Source organism: Podarcis liolepis (genome assembly GCF_965112155.1).
Source record: "Podarcis liolepis genome assembly, chromosome: 13".
NCBI lineage: Eukaryota > Metazoa > Chordata > Lepidosauria > Squamata > Lacertidae > Podarcis > Podarcis liolepis.
The window spans coordinates 23,755,751-23,779,985 of record NC_139573.1 but is presented as its reverse complement, the minus strand read 5'-3'; the positions used below and the strand labels follow the sequence as shown (position 1 = coordinate 23,779,985).

Genomic DNA, 24,235 nt, shown 5'->3' with positions numbered 1-24,235 from the left:
TTACTCTTATTTAATCAGACAGTTCTATGCTGAGTTTGTCATCTTTGATTATTGATACAAACTTTGTCCCATTTTCAGATATGGACAACTGTTTCCAATGCCCAGAAGGTCAATTCTCAAACAAGAACAAAGATAACTGCCTTCCTAAGACCCTTAACTTTCTCTCTTTCACGGAGCTCTTGGGGACCACTTTAGCCTCGTTTATTTTGTTTTCTTCTCTAATCACAGCTGCAGTGCTGGGGATTTTCATTAAGAACAAGGACACCCCTATCGTCAAAGCCAACAATCGGGAACTCACCTACTCTCTTCTCATCTCTCTACTGCTTTGCTTCCTGTGCTCCTTGCTATTCATTGGCCGACCTAACATAGTGACCTGCTATTTAAGACAAACAGCGTTTGGTATCATATTCTCAGTGGCTGTCTCCTGCATTTTAGCAAAAACCATTACTGTGGTTTTGGCTTTCATGGCCACCAAGCCAGGCTCCAGGATGAGAAAATGGGTGGGGAAAAGATTGGCCAGTTCTGTTCTTCTTGGCTGCTCCACTATTCAAGCCATTATATGTGCTGTTTGGTTATGTACTGCTCCTCCATTTCCACATTTTGATATGCATTCTCTGACTGAGGAAATCATACTGGAATGCAATGAAGGGTCTGTGTCTCTGTTTTATTGTGTTCTGGGGTACTTAGGATTTCTGGCCACTGTCAGCTTCATTGTGGCTTTTCAGGCCAGAAAGCTGCCAGATAGTTTCAATGAAGCCAAGTTCATCACTTTCAGCATGTTGGTCTTTTGCAGTGTTTGGTTGTCTTTTGTTCCTTCTTATTTAAGCACAAAAGGAAAATACATGGTGGCTGTGGAGATCTTCTCCATTTTGTCCTCTAGTGCTGGGTTACTAGGTTGCATCTTTGCCCCCAAATCCTACATAATTATATTTAGGCCTTCCTTGAACACCAAGGACCAGCTAATAAGGAGGAATATCTAGGGAATTAATTGCATAAAATGATATTAAATGGGGCCATTTTCTTCAAACGAAATATATGTACTAACTTCTTCAACTTTTCAAGTCTTTTCCGTTGAGTGCTTTTGTAAAAAATATCAATATAAAAATGTAACAGATTTACACATCTTGTTGTGTACAAACTGTGAATTACAGTTTAAAATAGTGGTTAATTGCCATTGGTTATGAATCTGACTCAATTCATTAGCCATTGTCTGTTGCAAACGACTGTCTGTAATTTGTGTAAAATGTTAGTCAGCATTTTTGAAGAGGTTCTCCTCTAGGCTATACAGCAGGAGGTGGAAAAGTGATGAAGCATTAAAAGGCCAATAAGAGCAATATCAATTATTTATGATCATGGGAAGTTTACTGGCCAATGTGTTAAAATAATACAGCAATGAGCCATTTCCTCCAATTTGAAAAAATCCAGTACTAGGTATATTGAATTGCTAGTTTCATAAACATAAAGTAAGAACTGTTGTTGGGGGCATTAACAGTGATGCTAAGTTGTATTTGTGTTTAGAAGAAATATGGAGGGAAAGTTGATTTACAGGCATGCTTACGTTTTGTGTTTCTTCATGTATGATAATACTGTATTTCCAAGGACAAATTCAAATTTTCACATAGTTATTACCATAAATAACAAATTCCCCAGATCTACCATGAATTTTCTGTTATAATCTCAAGTTGCAATAAAAATTCTGAATTAAATTAACGTTATTGTTATCATCATATTCATCATCATTTTTCACACACAATTCTATCTTTCCACCTGTGGTTTAATTTTATTGCTACCATATTGTTCCTTTCCCCATTGAATGAAAGGGTATGATATATTTTTATCTGAGGGTCAGGTTCCCTTTAGTATAAACTCCTTGATGTAGCTTTTCAGATGCACATACTGCTTTGGTGGAAGAAACACAAGTCTTCATCCTCTGGTTCGAGTAAAGTCTATCCAAGGCTATGTTTATTTAGACATGGCAATTGCATTGCAGAAGACCCACACCCCATCAGCTAAATCTCTTTTGAGCTTATCAATGGGATGTTCTGCCTACATACAGAGCTAACAGCTACTTAAAGGGATGATAGCTTTTTCACAACCAGCTTAATAAGAAACCACAATAAGCTAACTTCAGAGGGAAAACACAAGAAAAACAGCATTGCTGAAATCAAAACTGCCAACATTCTGTACTTCCCTAGTTCTTTTACCTTATCTGACACCTTCATGCTAACTTTCTTTTTACATCTAAGAGAAACATGCCCTTAAGATATAATTCATAATTACCTTTGAGTAACTTGTGCAAATTTAATTCTTAGGAAGCTATGAAGAACAGTATGATATAATGCTATAATCTGAGGAAACTGTAGAAAAGCCTAGTACGTTCTCATAAAAACAGCTTCCTACCATCAAAAACAATTGGCCTTATACTTGCTGGCAATTCAGCTTAAATATCACTGATCGAACTTTGGACTTATAAATGCTTTGCTAGTCAGCTGTTCAGATCTAAACTTTATAACAAAACATGCTGAAGCACTATTTCTTGTTCTAGGCTAATATTTACTTTTGATATTTATGTCTTATTTATTTATCAATCAAAGTGACCCAAGAATTCAAAGATTTCCCTACTCATAACTAACATTGAAGAAGTGGTAATCAGTTACAGGCAATGAGCCTAGGACTCCCTAGATGTATATAGTCTTTCTTCTATGTATTACACTTTATATTTGCTTGTTATTTTGGTTTGACTTGGTTTGGCATGTTGTTGTTTTTCGTTTCTCCTTATCATGCTGATTCTATATTCCACATGTCACTTTGTCACATCAAAGAATCATAGTATTTTAGAAATGGAAGGGGCCACGTGGAACCCCTGCAATGTAGGAATCTTTTGCCCACCATGAGGCTCAAACCCATGAACCTGAGATAAAGAGTCTCATGCTCTACCTGACTGAGCTATCCTATTATTTCAGGTAATTTATCCCTTACTTTTTTCTCCCTCCTCTCAGTCTTTCCCTACTTTCCAATCCAGCTGTATTATTATTTTTTGTATCTTCTCTTCGAGTTCATTTCTTTCTATTTCTTTCTATACTGCATAATGCTCATATCCATTCAATTATATGGGCCACATTTTAAATGACATTTATTTCTTATATTGATTGATTTAAAAATGTTCTTTAATAGTAATTTCAGCTGTATCTCTGATTTTGCTGTTCAAAGAGATCCATTGCTATTGGAGTGTGACTTCAGAGGTGGATTTTGGTTAGTAATACTGGATCCACCACACCAAGCTTAGGGGGCATTGGAATGCATCACAACTAGGAATAGTGTATTTATGACTGGCTGATAGATTTTACAGAAATTTGGGTTCAATGTGGCTTTCTTGAGCAGCACATTCACAGTTACCACAGTCTGTCCCACTGTCAAACATCTCTTAGCATCAGAAAGTTCTTCGTAATGCTTAGTTGCAATCTCCTTTCTTTTAACTTGAAGCCATTGATTTTTGTCCTACCCTCCAGAGTAGGAGAAAACAAGCTTGTTCCATCTTCTGTGTGACAGCTCTTTAGATATTGAAGGATGGCTATCATATCTCCTCTCAGTCTCCTCTTCTGCAGAGCTTTCATCCATCCTGCATTTTTCAGCAATTGGTTTGGAGAAGCCTTATTGCCTTCAACCTTGGAGGCTGTGTATAGACATGACGAGTGGCCATTTTGATCACCTAATTCTCCATGAAGTTGTTTAATCCACTTTTAGAGCCATTCAAGTTACTGGATATCACTGCCTTCTGTTGCTTGAAACCATGCAGGGTGTGGGTTCTGGAGGTTTTGCTGAACATGATCAGAAGGGACCAGCTGGTTCAAGGGGTACAGGTCGGAGTTAAACAGTACAAACTGAGGGCATTTGCAGATGACTTGGTACTTACTTTACAAGAGCCAGACACTTGTACTAAAAGAGTTTTAGAACTAATTCAAGAGTTTGGTCAAGTCGCAGGATTTAAACTGAAGAAACAAAAAACTAAGGTATTAGAGAAAAACTTAACTGCTACTGAAAGGGAGAGGTTCCAGAATGAAACAGGTTTGATGGTGGTGAAGAAAGTGAAATACTTGGGGATTAATATGACAGCTAAGAATGTGAACTTATTTAAAGACAACTATGAGAAATGCTGGATGGAAGTTAAAAAAGATTTAGAAATATGGTCAAATTTGAAGCTTTCCTTGTTAGGCCGAATCGCTGTTATGAAGATGAATGTATTGCCTAGAATGTTGTTTTTGTTTCAAACACTGCAAATTGTGGACAAGATGGATTGTTTCAAGAGGTGGCAGAAAGATATCTCGAAGTTTGTCTGGCAGGGCAAGAAACCCAGAATAAAGTTCAAGATTTTAACTGATGTAAAGTAAAGAGGGGGATTTGCCCTGCCGGTCTTTAAACTTTATTATGAATCAGCCTTTTAGCCTTTTGCTGGCTAAAAGATTGGCTACTTCTTGAGAACACAGACATTTTAGATTTGGAAGGTTTTAACAACGTATTTGGATGGCATGCATATCTATGGTATGACAAGGTTAAAGCGCATAAAGCATTTAAAAATCATATTGTTAGGAAAGCATTATATAATGTTAGGATCAAATATAAAGATTTGTTGGAAAATAAAACCCCAAGGTGGTTGTCACCAATGGAGGCAAAGGCTGTGAAAAAACTCAATATGGAGGCCAAATGGCCGAAATATTGGGAAATTTTGGAACAGGAAGGAGACAAATTGAAATTACAGAGTTTTGAGAAATTAAAAGTTAAAGTGCGAGACTGGCTCCATTATTATCAAATAATGGAGGTTTACAAACAGGACAGGAAAATTGGCTTCCAGGTGGAAAAATCAAAATTAGAAACAGAACTGTTAGAACCCAATACTAAGAACTTGTCAAGAATGTACAACTTGCTGTTGAAATGGAATACACAAGATGAAACAGTGAAATCAGCTATGATAAAGTGGGCACAAGATATTGGTTATAAGATCATGTTTGCTGACTGGGAACAGTTGTGGACCACCGGTATGAAATTTACAGCATGTAATGCCTTAAAGGAAAATATTATGAAAATGATGCATAGGTGGTACATGTCTCCAGTCAAGCTTGCAAAAATTTACCACTTGTCTGATAATAAATGTTGGAAATGTAAAGAAACTGAAGGTACTTTCTATCACCTTTGGTGGACGTGCCCAAAGATTAAGGCTTTCTGGGAAATGATATATAATGAAATGAAAAAGGTACTTAAATGTACTTTCCTCAAGAAACCAGAGGCCTTTCTCTTGGGCATTGTCGGCCAATTGGTGCCAAAGAAAGACAGAACTTTTTTTATGTATGCTACAACAGCAGCAAGAATACTCATTGCAAAGTATTGGAAGACACAAGATCTACCCACTCTGGAAGAATGGCAGATGAAGGTGATAGACTATATGGGACTGGCTGAAATGACTGGCAGAATCCGAGACCAGGGAAAAGAGACGGCGGAAGAATATTGGAAGAAATTTAAGATCTACCTTAAGAGACATTGTAAAATTAATGAGTGTTAAAATGTTGCAGCTATAGAAGTAAGCGGATTACAGCTGTAAAGATTAGGTTAAAAGAAAAGAAAGGATTACAATTAGATTAAATTAAGGTTGAGGATTTTGCTGAACTAAATATTTGAAATTGGAATGCAGATAGGGGAGGTATGAGGAGGTCCGTGAAGTAAGGTTTAGGAGAATAAGGACTTGAAATTATACTTGTTTGTTTTTGTGTGTGTTTGTTTGTATTTTATAATTTGTGAAAACTTAATAAATATCTTAAAAAAAAGAAACCATGCAGGGTGTGGGCTGGGCTCCAGAGTAGGAGAAAACAAGCTTTTTCCATCTTCTGTGTGACAGCTCTTTAGATATTGAAGGATGGCTATCATATCTCCACTCAGTCTCCTCTTCTGCAGAGCTTTCATCCATCCTGCATTTTTCAGGAATTGGTTTGGAGAAGCCTTACTGCCTCCAACCTTGGATGCTGTGTATAGACATGATGAGTGGCCATTTTGATCACCTAATTCTCCATGAAGTTGTTTAATCCACTTTTAGAGCCATTCAAGTTACTGGCTATCACTGCCTTCTGTTGCTTGAAACCATGCAGGGTGTGGGCTGGGCTGGGGCCTGCTCTTGTGCTTGAGTCCCACTTGTGAGTTTCCTTCAGGCATCTGGTAGGCCACTGTGGGAACAGGACGCTGGACTAGAAGGGCCATTGGCCTGACCCAGCAGGCTAATTTTATATTATCTTATGAATATGGGCAGTTCTCTGAATTAACTATTGTGTAAAGAAGTCAAGGACACTTTTGAAAAAAGAACAATTGGACATTATTTGCTTGCAGGAAACACATGTGACTAGGCTCCATAGGAAAGTGCTAATTAATAAAAGACTAGGCCAAGAATTTATTTCATCAGACAGAGTTAAGAAAAGAGGAGTGGTGATTTATGCAAAAGAGAGCCTGTCACCAAAATTTCTATTTAAGGATGAGCAAGGAAGAATTTTGGCAATTGAAATACAGACACAAGGAGAAAAATTCCTAATATTAGGAATCTATGCACCAAATGAGGGGAAATCAGAATTTTATAAGAAGCTGCATGGGATAATGGTGGACTATCTGGATTATACTAACATTATCATGATGGGAGATATGAACGGGGTGGTATCTACAAACATGGATAAGTCACAGAATCAAAACTTAACAAAAGACGGCAGACTACCTAAAACTTTTTTCGAATTAACTGACAACATGGACTTGATTGATATATGGAGGACAAAGAACCCCTTAGGTAAAGAAGGAACCTTCTTTTCTGAGGCCCATTTGTCATGGACAAGAATCGACCAAATATGGACAACTAGAGGGCTGGCACCTAAGACCAGAAAAGTGGAAATCTGCCCAAAAACTTGCTCCGACCATAACGCCATGAAAGTAGAATTGAGACTTACTCCAACCGGCTCCTTTAGATGGAAAATGAATGACACCCTACTAAGAGATCAGGAGATTGTGAAGAAGGCCCAAAAAACTCTAAAAGACTATTTTGAAATAAATTTGAACACTACGGTGGAAAAGAGAACAATCTGGGACGCAAGCAAAGCAGTCATGAGAGGGTTTCTGATACAACAGAACACGATCAAGAAAAGACTTTGGAATGGAAAAAAGGATAAGATTCTAGAGAAAATAAGAGATGGAGAGAAAAAATTGAGATTAAAACCAAAATCGAGGGAGGTTCTGAGAGAAATTAAATTCCATCAAGCACAATATGCGAAATTGATAAACCAAGAAGTCGAATGGAAGATTAAACAAATGAAACAAAGATCATTTGAATCAGCGAACAAGTGTGGAAAACTGCTAGCATGGCAGTTGAAAAAGAAACAAAAACTGAACACTCTTACTAATCTAGAGGTCGAAGGGAGAAACATTCAGAAACCAGAAGAAATCAGAAAGTGCTTCCAGAGATATTTCAAAAAACTCTACATGCAAGGGCCGCAGGAAGAGATTGAGATAGACCAATTTTTAAAAATTAACGGACTACCAAAACTAGCCCAGGAAAAGAGAACAATCCTGAATTACAGAATAACACAACAGGAAATTGAGGGTGCCATCCAGAATATGCAACTAGGCAAATCTCCAGGCCCACACGGGCTTACCTCCAAGTATTACAAGACATTGAAGGACTTTTTGATTCAACCATTAATGGAGGTATGTAATCAGATTATGGAGGGGAAGAAGGCACCGGAATCGTGGAAAGAAGCTTTCATCACATTGATACCCAAGGTGGAAACTGAAAAGACCCAACTCAAGAACTACCGTCCCATCTCACTCCTAAATGTGGATTACAAAATTTTTGCAGATATTTTGGCAAGTAGATTTAAAAAAGTATTAAATGAAGTAATTCATAAAGACCAGGCAGGTTTTCTCCCAGGCAGACATTTGTTTGATAATACTAGGAATATCATTGACATTTTGGAGCTTTTGCAAACTAACATCAATACAAAAGCAGTATTAATTTTTATAGATGCGGAGAAGGCCTTTGACAATATTTCTTGGAAATTTATGAAAAAAAACTTGGAAGGGATGGGAGTGGGACGGGGGTTTGAAAATGGAATAGAGGCAATTTATTCAGAACAAAAAGCTAAATTGATAGTTAACAATGTGGTAACAGAAGAGTTCAAAATTGAAAAAGGAACACGACAAGGTTGCCCCTTATCCCCTCTGTTATTCATTTCTGTCCTGGAGGTGCTTTTGAACATGATTAGGGAAGACCGGTTGGTGCAAGGAATACAGGTCGGAGAGAAACAATATAAACTGAAAGCTTTTGCAGATGACTTGGTTTTAACATTACAGGAGCCAGAATCTAGTACAAAGAGAGTTTTAGAATTAATTTATGAGTTTGGTCGGGTGGCAGGATTTAAACTGAACAAGCAAAAAACCAAGGTTTTGGAGAAAAATTTGACACCTTTAGAAACAGATGGGTTTCAGAAAGAGACAGAGTTAAATGTGGTTAAAAAGGTGAAATATCTAGGGGTTAATTTGTCTGCTAAAAATTTGAATTTATTCAAGGATAATTATGAAAAATGTTGGTCTGAAATCAAAAAAGATTTAGAAACTTGGTCAAGATTGAAACTTTCCTTGTTGGGTCGAATTTCAGCTATAAAGAGGAATGTATTGCCAAAGATGCTGTTTCTGTTTCAAACCCTACAGATCGTGGACAGAGTGGAATGTTTTGGAAAGTGGCAGAAAGATATTTCTAAATTTGTCTGGCAGGGCAAAAAGCCCCGAATAAAATTTAAAATATTAACCGATGCAAAAGAAAGAGGGGGGTTTGCCCTGCCGGACTTAAGGTTATATTATGAAGCTGCGGCTTTCTGCTGGATGAAAGATTGGTTACTCTTGGAGAACACTGATGTCCTGGATCTGGAAGGGTTTAATAATGCTTTTGGTTGGCATGCATATTTGTGGTATGACAAGGTAAAGGTTCATAAAATGTTTAAAAACCATATTGTCAGAAAAGCAATATTTATTGTCTGGACAAAATATAAAGACTTATTAGAGAATAAGACCCCGAGATGGTTATCACCAATGGAGGCCAAGGCTCGAAAAAAACCCAATATGGAGGCCGGCTGGCCGAAATATTGGGAAATAATAGAAAAAATTGGAGATAATTGGAGGCTGCAGAGTTTTGAAAAATTGAAAAATAAGGTGCGAGATTGGTTACACTATGCTCAAATCCAAGAGGTTTTTAAGTCGGATAAAAAAATAGGATTCCAGGTGGAAAAATCGAAATTAGAGACAGAACTGCTTGAACCAAAGACTAAGGTACTTTCGAGAATGTATAACTTGCTGCTTAAATGGAACACTCAGGATGAGACAGTCAAATCAGCCATGATAAAATGGGCTCAGGATATTGGGTATAACATCATGTTTGAAGACTGGGAAAGGTTATGGACCACCGGAATGAAATTCACGGCATGCAATGCCTTGAAGGAAAATATTATGAAAATGATATATAGGTGGTACATGACCCCAGTCAAGCTTGCAAAAATATATCACCTGTCTGATAATAAATGCTGGAAATGTAGGGAGGCTGAAGGGACATTCTTTCACCTCTGGTGGACATGTCCAAGAGTGAAGGCCTTCTGGGAAATGATTTATAATGAGTTAAAAAAGGTATTTAAATATACCTTCATCAAGAAACCGGAGGCCTTCCTCTTGGGCATTGTCGGTCAGAGAGTGTTAAAGAAGGATAGAACCTTTTTTATGTATGCGACCACAGCAGCAAGAATACTCATCGCAAAACATTGGAAGACACAAGATTTGCCCACACTGGAAGAATGGCAGACACAGTTAATGGACTACATGGAGTTGGCTGAAATGACTGGCAGAATCCGAGACCTGGGAGAAGAAACAATGGAAGAGGACTGGAAGAAATTTAAAGACTATTTACAAAAACAATAGAAGTTATATGAATGTTAAAAATTTTCACAATTTGGAAACTATAGCTCCAGCAACTAAAGTGGGGATTTAGGAAATTACATTTTAAGTAAGAAAAGGTTAAAACTAAAGGTAATACTATGTTAAATTTGGGATATAAGGAAATGATGGAAAGTATGAAAAATTTGAGGTATAGTATTTGAAAAGTATAAAATAAGGTACGAAACAAGGTAATAATTTGTTGATAATTTTTATTATAAAGAATGCAGGGTAGGGGAGACGTGAGGAAGTCCAGTTGGTTTTTGAAAAATATGTTAGCTATCCTATTATTTCAGGTAATTTATCCCTTACTTTTTTCTCCCTCCTCTCAGTCTTTCCATACTTTCCAATCCAGCTGTATTATTAATTTTTGTATCTTCTCTTCGAGTTCATTTCTTTCTATTTCTTTCTTTCTTTCTATTTCTTGTGTCCCCCAAATGGACAGATGTAAAAAAATGGTCTCCCCCAAGGATGAGTATTGGGATCTGTGCTTTTTAACATAGATTATCTAACTCTAGATTAATGATTTAGAACTTTGGAACATACAACCTTAGGAGGCAGCAATGAACACAAATTTGGATGCCTTTAAAAGAGAATTGGACAATTTTTGGAGGATAAGACTATCAATGGCTGCTAATCAAAATGGCTATGCTCTGCATTCATGGGCAGAGTGAGTAATGATTCTAAATATCAGTTGCTGGAAGCTACAGAAAGGGAGAGTGCACTTCCAATCCTACTTGCTTGTTTTTTCCAGGCATGTGGTTGGCTACTGTCAGAACAGGATGCTGGATTACATGTGCCGTTGATTACATGTCCCTGCTATCCAGCAGCCTGTTCTTATGTTCTTTGCTCTTTAGCTAATAATTCATCCACTCAAATGACCTCACAGTTGGGTTATACTATCATAAAATTGCAATAACAGTCCTTGAAATAGAGTGGAATATTGCCCTAGAATGCAGAGTAATCCAGAAACTCCAGTAAAACATAAATTATGGTCAGTATCCTAAAACTATCCAGCTGTCATAACAATCAGATAGGCTTATCTATTAAGTTAGATTAAAAATAAGAATACGTTATTCTATTCTTCAGCCAGAAGTAATGTTTTGCACAATGCAATACACTGAGGAGACATCATTGAAAACTTTGATTATCACAAATTATTAGTTGTCCTCATGCATATTGTCAAATCCCATGTGGATTTTCTCTGATCACAATAATTAACAAACTCTGAAAGTAGATATTGAATACTCAGTGCTGGGGTGTTGGGTGGTGTAGAGGCAGGGTGACAGCTGTCAGACTGATCTGTGTGCGATTGCCTTCATCAGAAAGGGTCCAGAGCCACTGAACAGGCTGGACGTTTATTTTGGATTGATGCTGGGCATTCTGCATGAATATGTGGCTCAAGATGACAGGGTTGTTTCTTTTGCCTCTGCTTCTCTTGTTTCCGCGACTCCCTCAGACTGACTGTGAGTCACATGCTGTTATGCATACCATGGTTGATTCTCCCCAGTTCCCACATCAATATTATCAGTCAGGGGACCTAACGATTGGATTTATTGTTACTCAGTATGGCTTCTTATCTGATGTACTATCATTCAGGGTACATCCCACAAACGCGTTTCTGGAAGAACTAAAACTTATGTAAGGAGTATGTTTTCTCTGCGTACTTCAGGCCAGGTCATAAATATTACTCCTTGAGAAAAGTGGTTTAAAAGTGTCCTTAATGAATTCTGGGTATGTTGTACACATATATCAAGAAGTAAGGCTTTGCACCTGCTTGATCTACTCAACAAACCCCGGCTATCTCCTCCATATTAACACACAGGGTTTCCCCTTCTCATTTCCTCTTTCCAGTTGCATTTCTGAAGCCACTTCTATCTTCTGTAATGTAGCCCTACTTTGCACTGATTCTCACCTTAGTCTTCAAAACCAGGTTTGTGTGTGAGGGGAGGAGAAGCTGCTTTTATCAGCTAAAGAAGTTTGAGTAAATGGAGGTGAAGTGAGGCTGAGAAAAAAAGTGGTAGTTTTAAAACAAAATGGGGGGGGGGACACACCAAGGGATTTTTAACAAATAAATAAATCAAACCAACCACTTTTCGCCAGGAGAAATAGCAGATATGAGTAGAACACAGAAGCTAAGACTGAAAAGCTAACGCAACAGAACTTTGCCAAGCTGCCTTTTCACTGCCCTCATATATTGTTTTAAACTGCCACTCCCCTCCCCATGTTGAACCCTGTTCAGTCTACTGAAACCTCTGCTTTCTTTTAAAATCACCAGATAATTATTCTTTGTTCCCTTCTCATTGCACTCAGACTTCTCTGTCTTTCATTCCTCAGCAGCTTTGTGTGTGAGAGATAACTAATGTGGACTTCCCATATATTCCATAGTACTCAAACCCATGTCTTTGGCAATTTTCCATGCAGTTCCTCCCAACCCTGCTTTATTGAAACTTTTACCAGTGTGTAAACCACCACTTTCCCCCTTGCAGTGTTTCTCCCTTCTTGCTGCCTTGCCAGGTCCACTGCTGTTGTGCAACCTGCCTTCAGCTTTGTTTCCCTACCCCACTCTGGTTTCATGTGAAGCCAGGATTCCTATGTGGCATTACAAATCTTCCATAGGTGCTGAACAGTGGCGTGTGTGTGTGTGTGTGTGTGCGTATGTGTGTTTGGGGGCAGTTGAGTTGAATCCTTAGAAAATGTATAAAAGCATTGTAGTTTCTGATCAAAACTGACTGAGAATACAATATTGTGTACCTTCTCGCGTGCATATTCTTCAGTTTATATACAACTAATATGATTTTGGATTTATTAATGCTTTCCCCTTGGAATCTTAAGATCTATGGTTCAGAGCAATAAATGTTTAATCACTACTATTGTGCATCTTAAGTCCTTATATTTATTTATTTATTTATTTATTTATTTATTTATTTATTATTCCTCCAATACTGCAAAGTCATATAAAGTGTGTGTGTGTGTGTGTGTGTGTGTGTGTGTGTGAATCAATCAATCTTTATTACGGTCCAGAGACCCAACAAATCATTACAAATCAATATATATATATGTTTGTGTGTTGTGCACAAGATCTCATTTAAGACCAATGCAACATAACAAATATAACTGAAGTATAATACATTAAAGAAACAAACATGCATAATGTGTTACCTGACAAGAAGGTTATTAAAACATTGGTGGGGAGTTGTTAGAAAAATAATATGCATATTAATAAACATTTATAAATGTTATGTACTGAGTTGAATAGGATCCAAAATGCAGCAGACTGAATGGTCCTAGAACAATAGGATCCAAAATGCAGCAGTCTGATTGGTCCTAGAACAATAGGATTCAGAATGCAGCAGTCTGATTGGTCCTAGAACAATAGGATTCAGAATGCAGCAGTCTGATTGGTCCTAGAAAAATGCAGCAGTGTGATTGGTCCGCAGGAGCTACCCAATCCAGCTCCAGGTGGAAGTGAATCCACAACCTGATTGGCCTACAGGAGAATCCTGGAATTAGCCAATCATGTGCAGCCCATTGTGTAAACAATGTATATAAAGCAGATATTGTGGGGGGACTTCCATTCCTCCTCACCACTAGGAGCTGAATAAAGAGCATGAAATCCACTCTCAACTCCAAGTATATTTCAATTAATAAAAAGGGGAAATGGATCCATAGATATTATACAAGTGATCAATCTTTATTAATTGCAAAGTTTTCCAACATCTGGTACTTTTCCAACTACCATGCTAGCTGCTGTTAGTATATTTGTTATTAAATCCTAACTTACAAAGCAGGCAAGATTCTTTCCTAATATTCCTTCCAATTAGATGTAATCTAACAACTGATGGTTGATGAAGAGCTATATATTTGCCTTTATTATTAACTCTTTCTTCAGTTCAAGGACAAAGAGCTACCAGCGTATCTTGTCCTTGGCATTTGCTGTCAAGGAGATAAACGAGAACCCTGAACTTCTACCAAATGTCAGCCTTGGCTTCCACATTTATGACAGTTATACAAATGCAAGGATGACTCATCAGAACACCCTGAAACTTCTTTCCAGTCATAAAACTGTAGTCCCCAACTTCAAATGCAATAAGCAGAAGAATCTGATGGCCGTCATTGGAGGACTCGACTCTGAAATCTCCCTTTACATGGCTACTCTTTTAGGCATCTACAAGATTCCACAGGTAAAATATTTGGATTGGCTATGCAGCTTTCCCACATGGAAACCCAGCCAGATGGGTGGGATATAAATAATAACCATTATTATTATTATTATTATTATTATTATTATTATTATTATTATTATTTCTACTATTGGCCTTTTCAATTTCTCTTTTGTTCTTTTTGGAAAGAAAGTGTCGGTCAGCAAACAATGAATTTGTATTTAACACAACTGTATAATTGGCCCCCTATTCATGCAAGAGGAGAAGTGAACAATTAATCCCATTCTTTATGGGAAGGCACAAGGGTAACCCTCCCTCCCTCCCCAAAACAACTACAAATGGAATTGCCACCAATCAAGGGTATGTCTTGCAGCTGGGCCAGAGCATCTCCCACTGGCAATTGTGACACCTCATTTCAGTGTCTCTGGCATAGAATGGGTAGTCAAAGATAGAATAAGAAACCTAGCAACTGACTAAATGATCTAATTAATGAAGTCTTCCTTGTTCATTTAAATAAAATATACAATAAAATACTAGCAACCAAAGAAATTGGATCCTCATAACAGAGGGTTATGGTTGCGCGCGGGACCCTGATAGGGGTTAAAATAGGGGGGGGGGAGTAAGAGGTCCTGGCCATCCCCCTGGGATCACACCAGGCAATTTTAGCCAAGAGCCAGTGAGTGGCGTGATCCCAGGGGCTTTAAAAATGGCAGTGTGACGCAAGGAGGGGCACTTACTTCGCATTGTTGAACACCTGCCCACCCTCCCTAGTTTAGGTAGAGTCGCTTGGCCTTGCTTTGGTTTGGGTCGCCTGTTTTGGAACAGGGGTTGGGTAGGAATTTTTTCCATTTGGCAGATTGGCTTTAGCCATTTGGCAAATCGTCACAACTTGTAAGGTGGCGGTTAGGCATTGGCTCAGTTGGATTGTGGGGAGGGGAGGTGCGGCCATCACCTGCCCCTCCAGGAACTGGGTATTCTGTTAAAGGAATCGGGGGGGTCCTGTATCTCGACCAAAGTCCACTTGAGGGGCTAGGGCCATGCCAGGACCACAGGAACCCCGGGGTGAGCTTAGGTTGGTCCTCATCGATCTACCTCCCTCGTTTGGTTTACCCCATTGGACGATCGCCCTGAGAGGTGGAGTCAGTTATAGTGGGGAGTCAATGCCTAAGCCAATACCACTCATGTGATTGTATTTCAATAATGTTGTGGCCAAATTTTTGCCCAAAAACTTAAACTAATATAAGTGTCTGTGTGTATTTATTTTGGGGGTGGGTCTTAGGGCCTCGAAACACAAATGGTACAAGCAGTAAATCACAACTTGGTCATGAAAAAAACCATAAATGCCTTACTCCATGTATGCCTACTTGACTGCTTTGAACGACAGAATTAACACTACTACAAGTGCCACATAATACCCATGCTGCATTTGTAAGAACTTAACTATTTAGTGTGACAACACCTACACATAGGGACACCCTTTCTATTCTTTTTGGCACCTGTTAACTCCTGGAAAACAGGAGTGCCTGGTGTGCTCTGGTCCATAGGGTCTCAAAGAGTCGGACACGACTAAACGACTAAACAACAGCAAAAACTTTCTTGTTGAGGCAAGCCTACCTAGATGCTTAGAAAGTTGAGGAAATTTTAATGTGTTCTAGTATTTTAACTTTTACATATTTTAAAGTAGGCTTGTAAATGGTCATTTGAGGATTTTTTTTTTAAAAAAGCCAAGCAACGTATAAATTTTGTGAAATAAATAAAAAAAGGTGCCAAAGTGTAGCCAACCAAAATTGGGCAGGGATTGTTTATATACATACAACATACAATATACAATACAATATACAATACAATATACAATACAATATACATACAACATTCCTATGCATAGTGGAAATGCACAATTAGAACATGTAAATGGGAACAGGCATAACACACTAGACAAATGGTTCCCTCCTCACTCAAAAGTTCGATCTACCCCCTCTACCCCTTAGCCCACTTTCATTCCCTAGATTCCCACAAAAGCATTCAGTCATTGGAGAACACTGAAAGGAAAGAGCATCCTTCATGTTCTCTGAAGAGGGGACCTTCAGGTTTATAGCATTTGGTGGGAAGCTGTACACCATTGCTGGACAGCAACACTTCCAAGAATGCCTTGAGAGGAGTGCAACATAATATGAGGTGATGTTTCTCTCAAGTCATTCCAGGATATGTGGGCAGGGGAAAGCTGAGTAACAAAGCTTGAACTTTTTTAAAGTTAACAACAACAACAAAAAGTAGAAAGTGGAAACAATTTGGCCACTTTGTAAGGGTTGTAAAGACTGTGGAGAGAATAATTGGGTGCACTCTCCCTACCTTGGATCAAATCTATGCTTCCAGGTGTCATAAGAAAGCTGCAGAGATAGTGCAGGATAGTGCGTACCCTGGAAATGATCTCTTTCAGCTTTTGCCTTCTGGAAGAATGTACAGAGTTATAAAGACTAGGAATAGCCACCTGAGAAACAGTTTCTATTCAAATGTGATTTTGGTTTTAAACGCAGTGTAAGGTAGTCTCTATGGGAGTACATTGTATTTAATTATGGGGTATCAGAGTTTTTAGGGGGCTAACCCAGCTGGGATAGCTGGGATAGCAGGCTTGTTGGTTTTCGAATGTCTGATGTAGATTTTTTCAATTTTGTTGTTCTGTATGGGACAATGTCAATAAAGATTATTGTATTGTATCAAATGATGGTCAGTGGCAAGTCCCTGCTATATGGTCTGAAGACATTTGTTTTCTCCGTTATGACTTTTCAGGAGTATCTTATGTCACCCCCCCTCACCCAATGACCTTACTGAAATTTACATATTTTTTTACTTAGATTGCCTATTGTGTAATTGCTCCAGTGACTGATGTTAAAACCCATTTCCCTTCATTCTACCGGATGGTGCCCAATGAAGAATATCAGTATGAAGGGATAGCTCAGCTTCTTCTGCATTTTCAATGGACGTGGGTTGGAATCCTCACAATGGATGATGATAATGGAGACAAGTTTTTCCAGACCTTGATTCCAATGCTTTTGAACCATGGAATCTGTATAGCCCTCAAGGGGAAAATTCCACCCACCTCTCAAGTGGCAGATACACTTACTTCCTTTGATTCCATCTTGGACGAAGCTATTTATCTATCGAATGCCAGTGTTCAAGTGTTGGTTGTAAATGCAGAAACTATTACTATCTCTTTTTTGTTAATTAAAATATATGCATATGCAGCACTGGAGGATATCCTACCATTAGCTGTAGGGAAAGTATGGATCATGACAGCCCAATGGGATTTCTCAGCAGACACAACACAGACGGATATGGATATGCAAGTCTTTGATGGTGCCTTCACTTTTGCAATACACTTAAATGAAGTGAGGGGGTTCAGAAAATTCCTGCAGACTGTTCGTCCTAAATCAAAAAATGAAGATGGGTTTATTTTGCTCTTCTGGGAGAAGGCATTCAACTGCTTATATTCTGATTCTATGGATGGCATGGAAAATAATAATAATGCCTGTAGTGGTGAAGAGAATTTGGAGAGCCTCCCTGGGACACTCTTTGAGATGAGTATGACTGGCCAAAGCTACACCATCTACAATGCAGTTCATGCCATAGGACATAGTTTACATAAGATGTACTCAGCCAGGCGGAAACACAGAGCCGTGCCAAACAGAGGTAGAGTGAGTCCAGTAAAAGTACAACCTTGGCAGGTAGTGTTTCTCATCCAAAGTTAATTTCTTTGAAAGCTGTATGCACATATCTGCTAACAATGTCCTGTGTTCTTTGAATACTTTGCCCACTCACGTGACTTCTTTTCTCCTTGTAATTTTTTATTAATAATACAAAAGGTGGCTAGAATTCCAGAGTTAAAAGAGAACAGGAAAAAACTGCTGGTTTATTTATTTGGAACAAACAAACTTTCCTACCCTATTATAGAGACACATAATTATTATATTATATAATCCATATTAAGCAACATATTCATTAGGCCAACTAAAATGTTGCAAAACATGATCGCTTAATAAAGCTATCACCCACTATGGATTTGGAGCATTGGTTTTTCTTTTTATAATAGTCCTACCCAAGTATCTTTCTTTTTTGTTATTTTTATGATTTTACATATAATGATTTAGTGTCGCTAAGTATAATATTATACTGCTTAAATATGCTGGATATGATTAATTCTACAAGTGCCAATTATATGCACAAATTGAATAATTTTGCAAAAAGAAGCAGTTATCTCACTATTTCCTCTCCATTCACATCAGAAGGCAAGGAAGGCAGGACAATGGCAACAGATGGACTGAAAAATCTCTGGTTAGAGAGAAGATTGAAAAGTCTTATTACATTTATGAAAAGGAAATTATGACTTTTTATTATTTTATGAAAATTTATTGACATAAGCACATAAAAAATGCAGTAAAAATGATGAGTGCAGCAAATAAGAATATAGAAATTCATAAATGAAATGAAAATACAGGGAGAAGAGGAAAACCAAAAGCAAATAAAAGTACAATGCATACAACTATGCATACGAGAAGTTAGGCAGTTGACTTCATTGTATTCATTTTCGTTTTAGAAACTCTGGCACTCTCATTCTTCCACAAAATTGTATTGGATTTTTACGAATGCAGTCCCCCCATTATTTATTATTATTATTATTATTATTATTATTATTATTATTATTATTATTATTATACCGCCCTATACCTGGAGGTCTCAGGGTGGCTCACAGAAATGATCAACAGAAACACCACAATATATATAATAAAAATAAAAATACCACCCCAATAAGACCTCCCCATGGTTCCCATTGTTCCTATTGGTGCACTGGTGGGCATTGTTATCTTGGAAGATGTTCAGTAGGGCCCGTTCTGGGGTGACCCCCTAGTAGCTGTTTAGTCATTTTGCTTATTTCTTGTATGACTGTTGTCCAGAAGAGTTGGGTTTGGGAGCATTCCCACCACATGTGGAGGTTTATGTCTGTGGAAGTGCAGCCTCTTCAGCATTTTGGTGAGGTTCCTGGGAGTATCAGCACCAGTTTCTGTGGTGCTAGGTACCATTTGTAAATGAGTTTTATAGTGAGTTCTTTTATTTTCACTGATATGGATTTAAAGGCAGGTTTAGACCACATTCTAGTCCATTGGGTGGGGTTAATTTCATAGCCTATGCCATCCTCCCTTTTTTTATTGTGTTGTAATCATATAAATTCTTTAATGAGATTTTCCCCAAAAAAACTTTTTAAAAAGAATAAATGGGTAATAATAATAATAATAATAATAATAATAATAATAATAATAATAATAATTTATTCATACCCCACCCAACTGGAGTTAGAAATGAATAAGAAATCATTAAAATATGGATAAAAAAGAGTGATAATGGTATTAATTAAATAAAACGGGGCTTGTGTATATAACTAAAAAAGAAAAAAAGAAAGCAAGGAAGGGGGGGGAAGGGAACAAGAAAAAGTGGCAGGTTTAATTCTGCTGTGGAGCCCCCGGGGCTTGGTGTTGGGTCCCTAAATCAGGGCTGAGACGGCAGTTCCAGGAAATGGCCTCCAATGGTTCTGGCCTCCTACAGGGGCACTGCCATTACAGTTCTTCAAAGGGTTTTGAAAATATTGATAATAAATGAACTGAAAATTAAAAATTAAAATAAAATAAGTTTTTGTGTGTGCCTGTCTGCACATCTCTACTGGCGGGGGAGGGGGGGGCTGTGCCACATTTGTCTTTCCCCAGGGTGGTCCCCAGAGTGTGGTTCCTCAATGGGCCCCAGTCTGCTCTTTTGCACCAGGTGCCAGGGATATTGGCTTTGCGTCATGCCTGGTCTAGGCCACACATTCCCTCGCAGCCTCCCTGACTTTCCCGGTCCCCTCCTCCCATTCTCACTAGGCGGAGGCAGTGGTATGTTGGTGTGCGACTGGGGGAGGCAACTTCACTATGTTATTCGTCTAGCTTTGGAGGCCTCCAGTCCAGGAACTTCGTTGGGGTGCTCTCAGTCCGGGGGGATCAAGATTGGTGGGGTGTGGGGGTGCGAGGCTTTGCGCTGTCTCTTCACTTGTCATTTTGAGCTCCCTGGGCTCCCTTTTGATTGCTGTGGTGGTGATGGTGGGGACCAGAGAAGCAGCTTGGTTGGTTCTGGTGGTTCCTAGGAGTTCAGTGCGGCTATGGCACTCACTATCTTGCCTCGCCAGAAGTCCCTCTTTTTAAATGTTTTGGCTTGCACTTTTTTTCATTCCAGCTTCACTCGTTCTTGCGAAGTATCTCCTTTAACAACAGTGCTGGTGACAGAGTGTCATTTGATGAGAATGGTGAATTAGTATCTGGATTTGATATTGTAAACTGGGTACTTTTTCCAAACAAATCGTTTTTACGAGTGAAAGTAGGAGGGATGGATCCACAGGCTTTACCGGATCAGAAATTCACAGTGAATGAAGAGGCTATCACATGGCACAGAATATTTAACCAGGTGGGATCCAAATATAGAAATAAGATAAAACTTAAATTAGTAAGAGGCACAATAAAGAACCATGCCAGGTGATTCCATTCAGTAGAGGAGTCAATCTATCTGTCTACTTATTTATATGTACATGGAAAATATAAGAGCAAGTGCTAAATGGGAAGAGTTCCAACAATGAGCCTTGATAAATCTTCCCACCCTGTTATATTATTATTCTCAGTAACATATATGGGGGACTAAATCATAGAACAGAGTGATTGTTTCTAGTGTCCTGTATCCTTGCTCTGTTCTTTTCACTGGTCCTGCATTCTCATTTCTAATCTTACTGAAAGGTAAAAGAAACAGCTTGTGAAGAAATCAGCAACTTCAAGAGCTGGCCAATGATGAGCATGAATCAATCTGTCTGAAAGACACATGCAAAATCAATTTTCCCCATTTTCCTTTTCTATCTCTCTAACATTTATGTACAAAATTCTTGTGGGATTTGATGCTTTTTAATCACATAAATCTTATTTGCCATGGGACCCAATGTTCTCAACAGCAGCATTGTGTGTGTGTGTGTGTTTTCCTTTTTGTAAAGGTACATCAATTTATTTCTCTTCATTTTTAATGGATAGGTGCTGCCGCTTGCCAGATGTAATGATCACTGTCATCCAGGCTACAGCAGAAAAAAGAAGGAGGGGGAGCCATTTTGTTGCTATGATTGCACTCCGTGTCCGGATGGAAAGATTTCAGAGCAGAATGGTAGAAGGCATAGTTACCTAAATGATGGATTGCACCATTGAATCCCCTTTTTCTGCTGTCAATCTAGTTCCCTAAAACAGAACAGGGATGGCAATTGTCTAGTTCTGACATAGATCCATAACATTTCATATCAAGTCCAGAGAATGTGTTTGCTATACTGCCAAATTTCATCACCATTGCCATGCTTTTCTAGAAGGGATTTCCATCTCTTATTTCAAGTCAAATGATGCATGTGTTTTTGATGTACATGTTCATACAGAACATTCATATCATGGGTTTCGTTGAAATCTCTGGAAGACAGAGATTTGTGCTTCAACCATAGTGTATTCACACCATCAGTGTAATTATACATTGATTTCTACACCTCCCACATGTATGGTTGCAGAGTCTTGTTATTGTTTTGCCTAAGAAATATCAAAATATTTTTATATAAGAGAAAATACAAGAAATGTCTACTCTAATAGTGTGTGTGTGTGTGTGTGTGTGTGTCAAAGATGAATGCTGAAATGATCTAGCTTGCTTAATCCCAGCTGGATGTTCTGAGACCAAAAGAGCAATGTTACCAATGTAAAGGAAGAAACTTTCAGAAAGTATTCCCATTTACTCTTATTTAATCAGACAGTTCTATTCTGAGTTTGTCATCTTTGATTATTGAGCGATTGATACAAACTTTGTCCCATTTTCAGATATGGACAACTGTTTCCAATGCCCAGAAGGTCAATTCTCAAACCAGAACAAAGATAAATGCCTTCCTAAGACCCTTAACTTTCTCTCTTTCACGGAGCTCTTGGGGACTACTTTAGCCTTCTTTATTTTGTTTTCTTCTCTAATCACAGCTGCAGTGCTGGGGATTTTCATTAAGAACAAGGACACCCCAATCGTCAAAGCCAACAATCGGGAACTCACCTACTCTCTTCTCATCTCTCTACTTCTTTGCTTCCTGTGCTCCTTGCTATTCATTGGCCGACCTAACATAGTGACCTGCTATTTAAGACAAACAGCTTTTGGCATCATATTCTCAGTGGCTGTCTCCTGCATTTTAGCAAAAACCATTACTGTGGTTTTGGCTTTCATGGCCACCAAGCCAGGATCCAGGATGAGAAAATGGGTGGGGAAAAGATTGGCCAGTTCTGTTCTTCTTGGCTGCTCCACTATTCAAGCCATTATATGTGCTGTTTGGTTATGTACTGCTCCTCCATTTCCACATTTGGATATGCATTCTCTGACTGAAGAAATCATACTGGAATGCAATGAAGGGTCTGTGACTCTGTTTTATTGTGTTCTGGGGTATTTAGGATTTCTGGCCACTGTCAGCTTCATTGTGGCTTTTCAGGCCAGAAAGTTGCCAGATAGTTTCAATGAAGCCAAGTTCATTACTTTCAGCATGTTGGTCTTTTGCAGTGTTTGGTTGTCTTTTGTTCCTTCTTATTTAAGCACAAAAGGAAAATACATGGTGGCTGTGGAGATCTTCTCCATTTTGTCCTCTAGTGCTGGGTTACTAGGTTGCATCTTTGCCCCCAAATGCTACATAATTATCTTGAGGCCTTCCTTGAACACAAAGGAGCAGCTAATAAGGAGGAATATCTAGGAAATTAATTGTTTAGATAATTATGTGTACAAAGATATTAAATTGAGCCATTTATTCAAAGCAAATATACGTACTAACTTCTTCAGCTTTTCAAGTCTTCTTCATTGAGTGCTTTTGTAAAAAATATCAGGATAAAAATGTAACAGATTTAAACATCTTGTTGTGTACAAACTGTGGATTAGAGTTTAAAATAGTGGTTATGAATCTGACTCGATTCTCTAGCCATTGTCTGTTGCAAACTATTGTCTGTAATCTGTGCAAAATCCTAAATTAGCATTTTTGACGAAGTTCTCCTCTAGGCTATACAGCAGGAGGTGGAAAAGTGATGAAGCAATAAAAAGGCCAATAAGAGCAATATCAATTATTTATGGTCATGAAAAATTTACTGGCCAATATGTTAAAATAATACAGCAATGAGCCATTTCCTCCAATTTGAAAAAATCCAGTACTAGGTATATTGAAGTGCTAGTTTCATAAACATAAAACATAAAATAAAAAGTGTTGTTGGGGGCATTAACAGTGATGCTAAGTTGTATTTGTGTTTAGAAGAAATATGGGGGGGGAGTTGATTTACAGGCATGCTTATGTTTTATGTTCCTTCGTGTATGATAATATTTCCAAGGAGAAATTCAAATTTTCACATAGTTATTATCATAAATAACAAATTCCCCAGATCTACCATGAATTTTCTGTTATATAATCTCAAATTGCAATAAAAATTCTGAATTAAATTATCGTTATTGTTATCCTCACCACCACCATCATTTTTCACACACAATTCTACCTTTTCCCCTGTGGTTTAATTTTATTGCCACCATATCGTTCCTTTCCCCCATAAATTAAAGGGTATGATACATTTTTATGTGAGGGTCAGGTTCCCTTTAGTATAAACTTATTGATGTAGATTTTCAGATGCACATACTCCTTCATCGTCTGGTTAGAGTAAAGGTCTATCCAAGGCTATGTTTATTTAGACATGGCGATTGCATTGCAGAAGACCCACACCCCATCAGCCAAAATCTCTTATAAGCTCATCAATAGGATGTTCTGCCTGCATACAGAGCTAACAGCTACTTAAAGGGATGATAGCTTTTTCACAACCAGCTTAATAAGAAACCACCATAAGCTAACTTCAGACGGAAAACACAAGAAAAACAGCATTGCTGAAATCAAAACCGCCAACATTCTGTACTTCCTTTGTTCTTTTACCTTCTCTGACACCTTCATGCTAACTTTCTTTTTACATCTATGAGAAACATGCCCTTAAGAT

At 38.2% G+C, this 24,235-nt stretch overlaps 1 protein-coding gene across 2 annotated transcripts; it reads left to right on the top strand.

Annotated features, from left to right (window-relative positions):
• Nucleotides 1-2,807: 2,807 nt before the first annotated feature.
• On the top strand, nt 2,808-23,691 carry LOC310691924 (vomeronasal type-2 receptor 26-like). Of its 2 annotated transcripts, none has more exons than XM_083472196.1 (4): nt 2,808-2,963; nt 13,889-14,180; nt 17,012-17,881; nt 21,251-23,691. In XM_083472196.1, the coding sequence occupies exons 1-4, from the start codon at nt 2,929-2,931 to the stop codon at nt 21,416-21,418; spliced, it is 1,365 nt and encodes a 454-aa protein (XP_083328322.1). In that variant the 5' UTR covers nt 2,808-2,928; the 3' UTR covers nt 21,419-23,691. The 2 variants fall into 2 exon arrangements, with proteins under 2 accessions (XP_083328322.1, XP_083328323.1); XM_083472197.1 differs by lacking the exon at nt 2,808-2,963 and adding an exon at nt 11,427-11,462.
• The last annotated feature ends 544 nt before the right edge of the window (nt 23,692-24,235 follow it).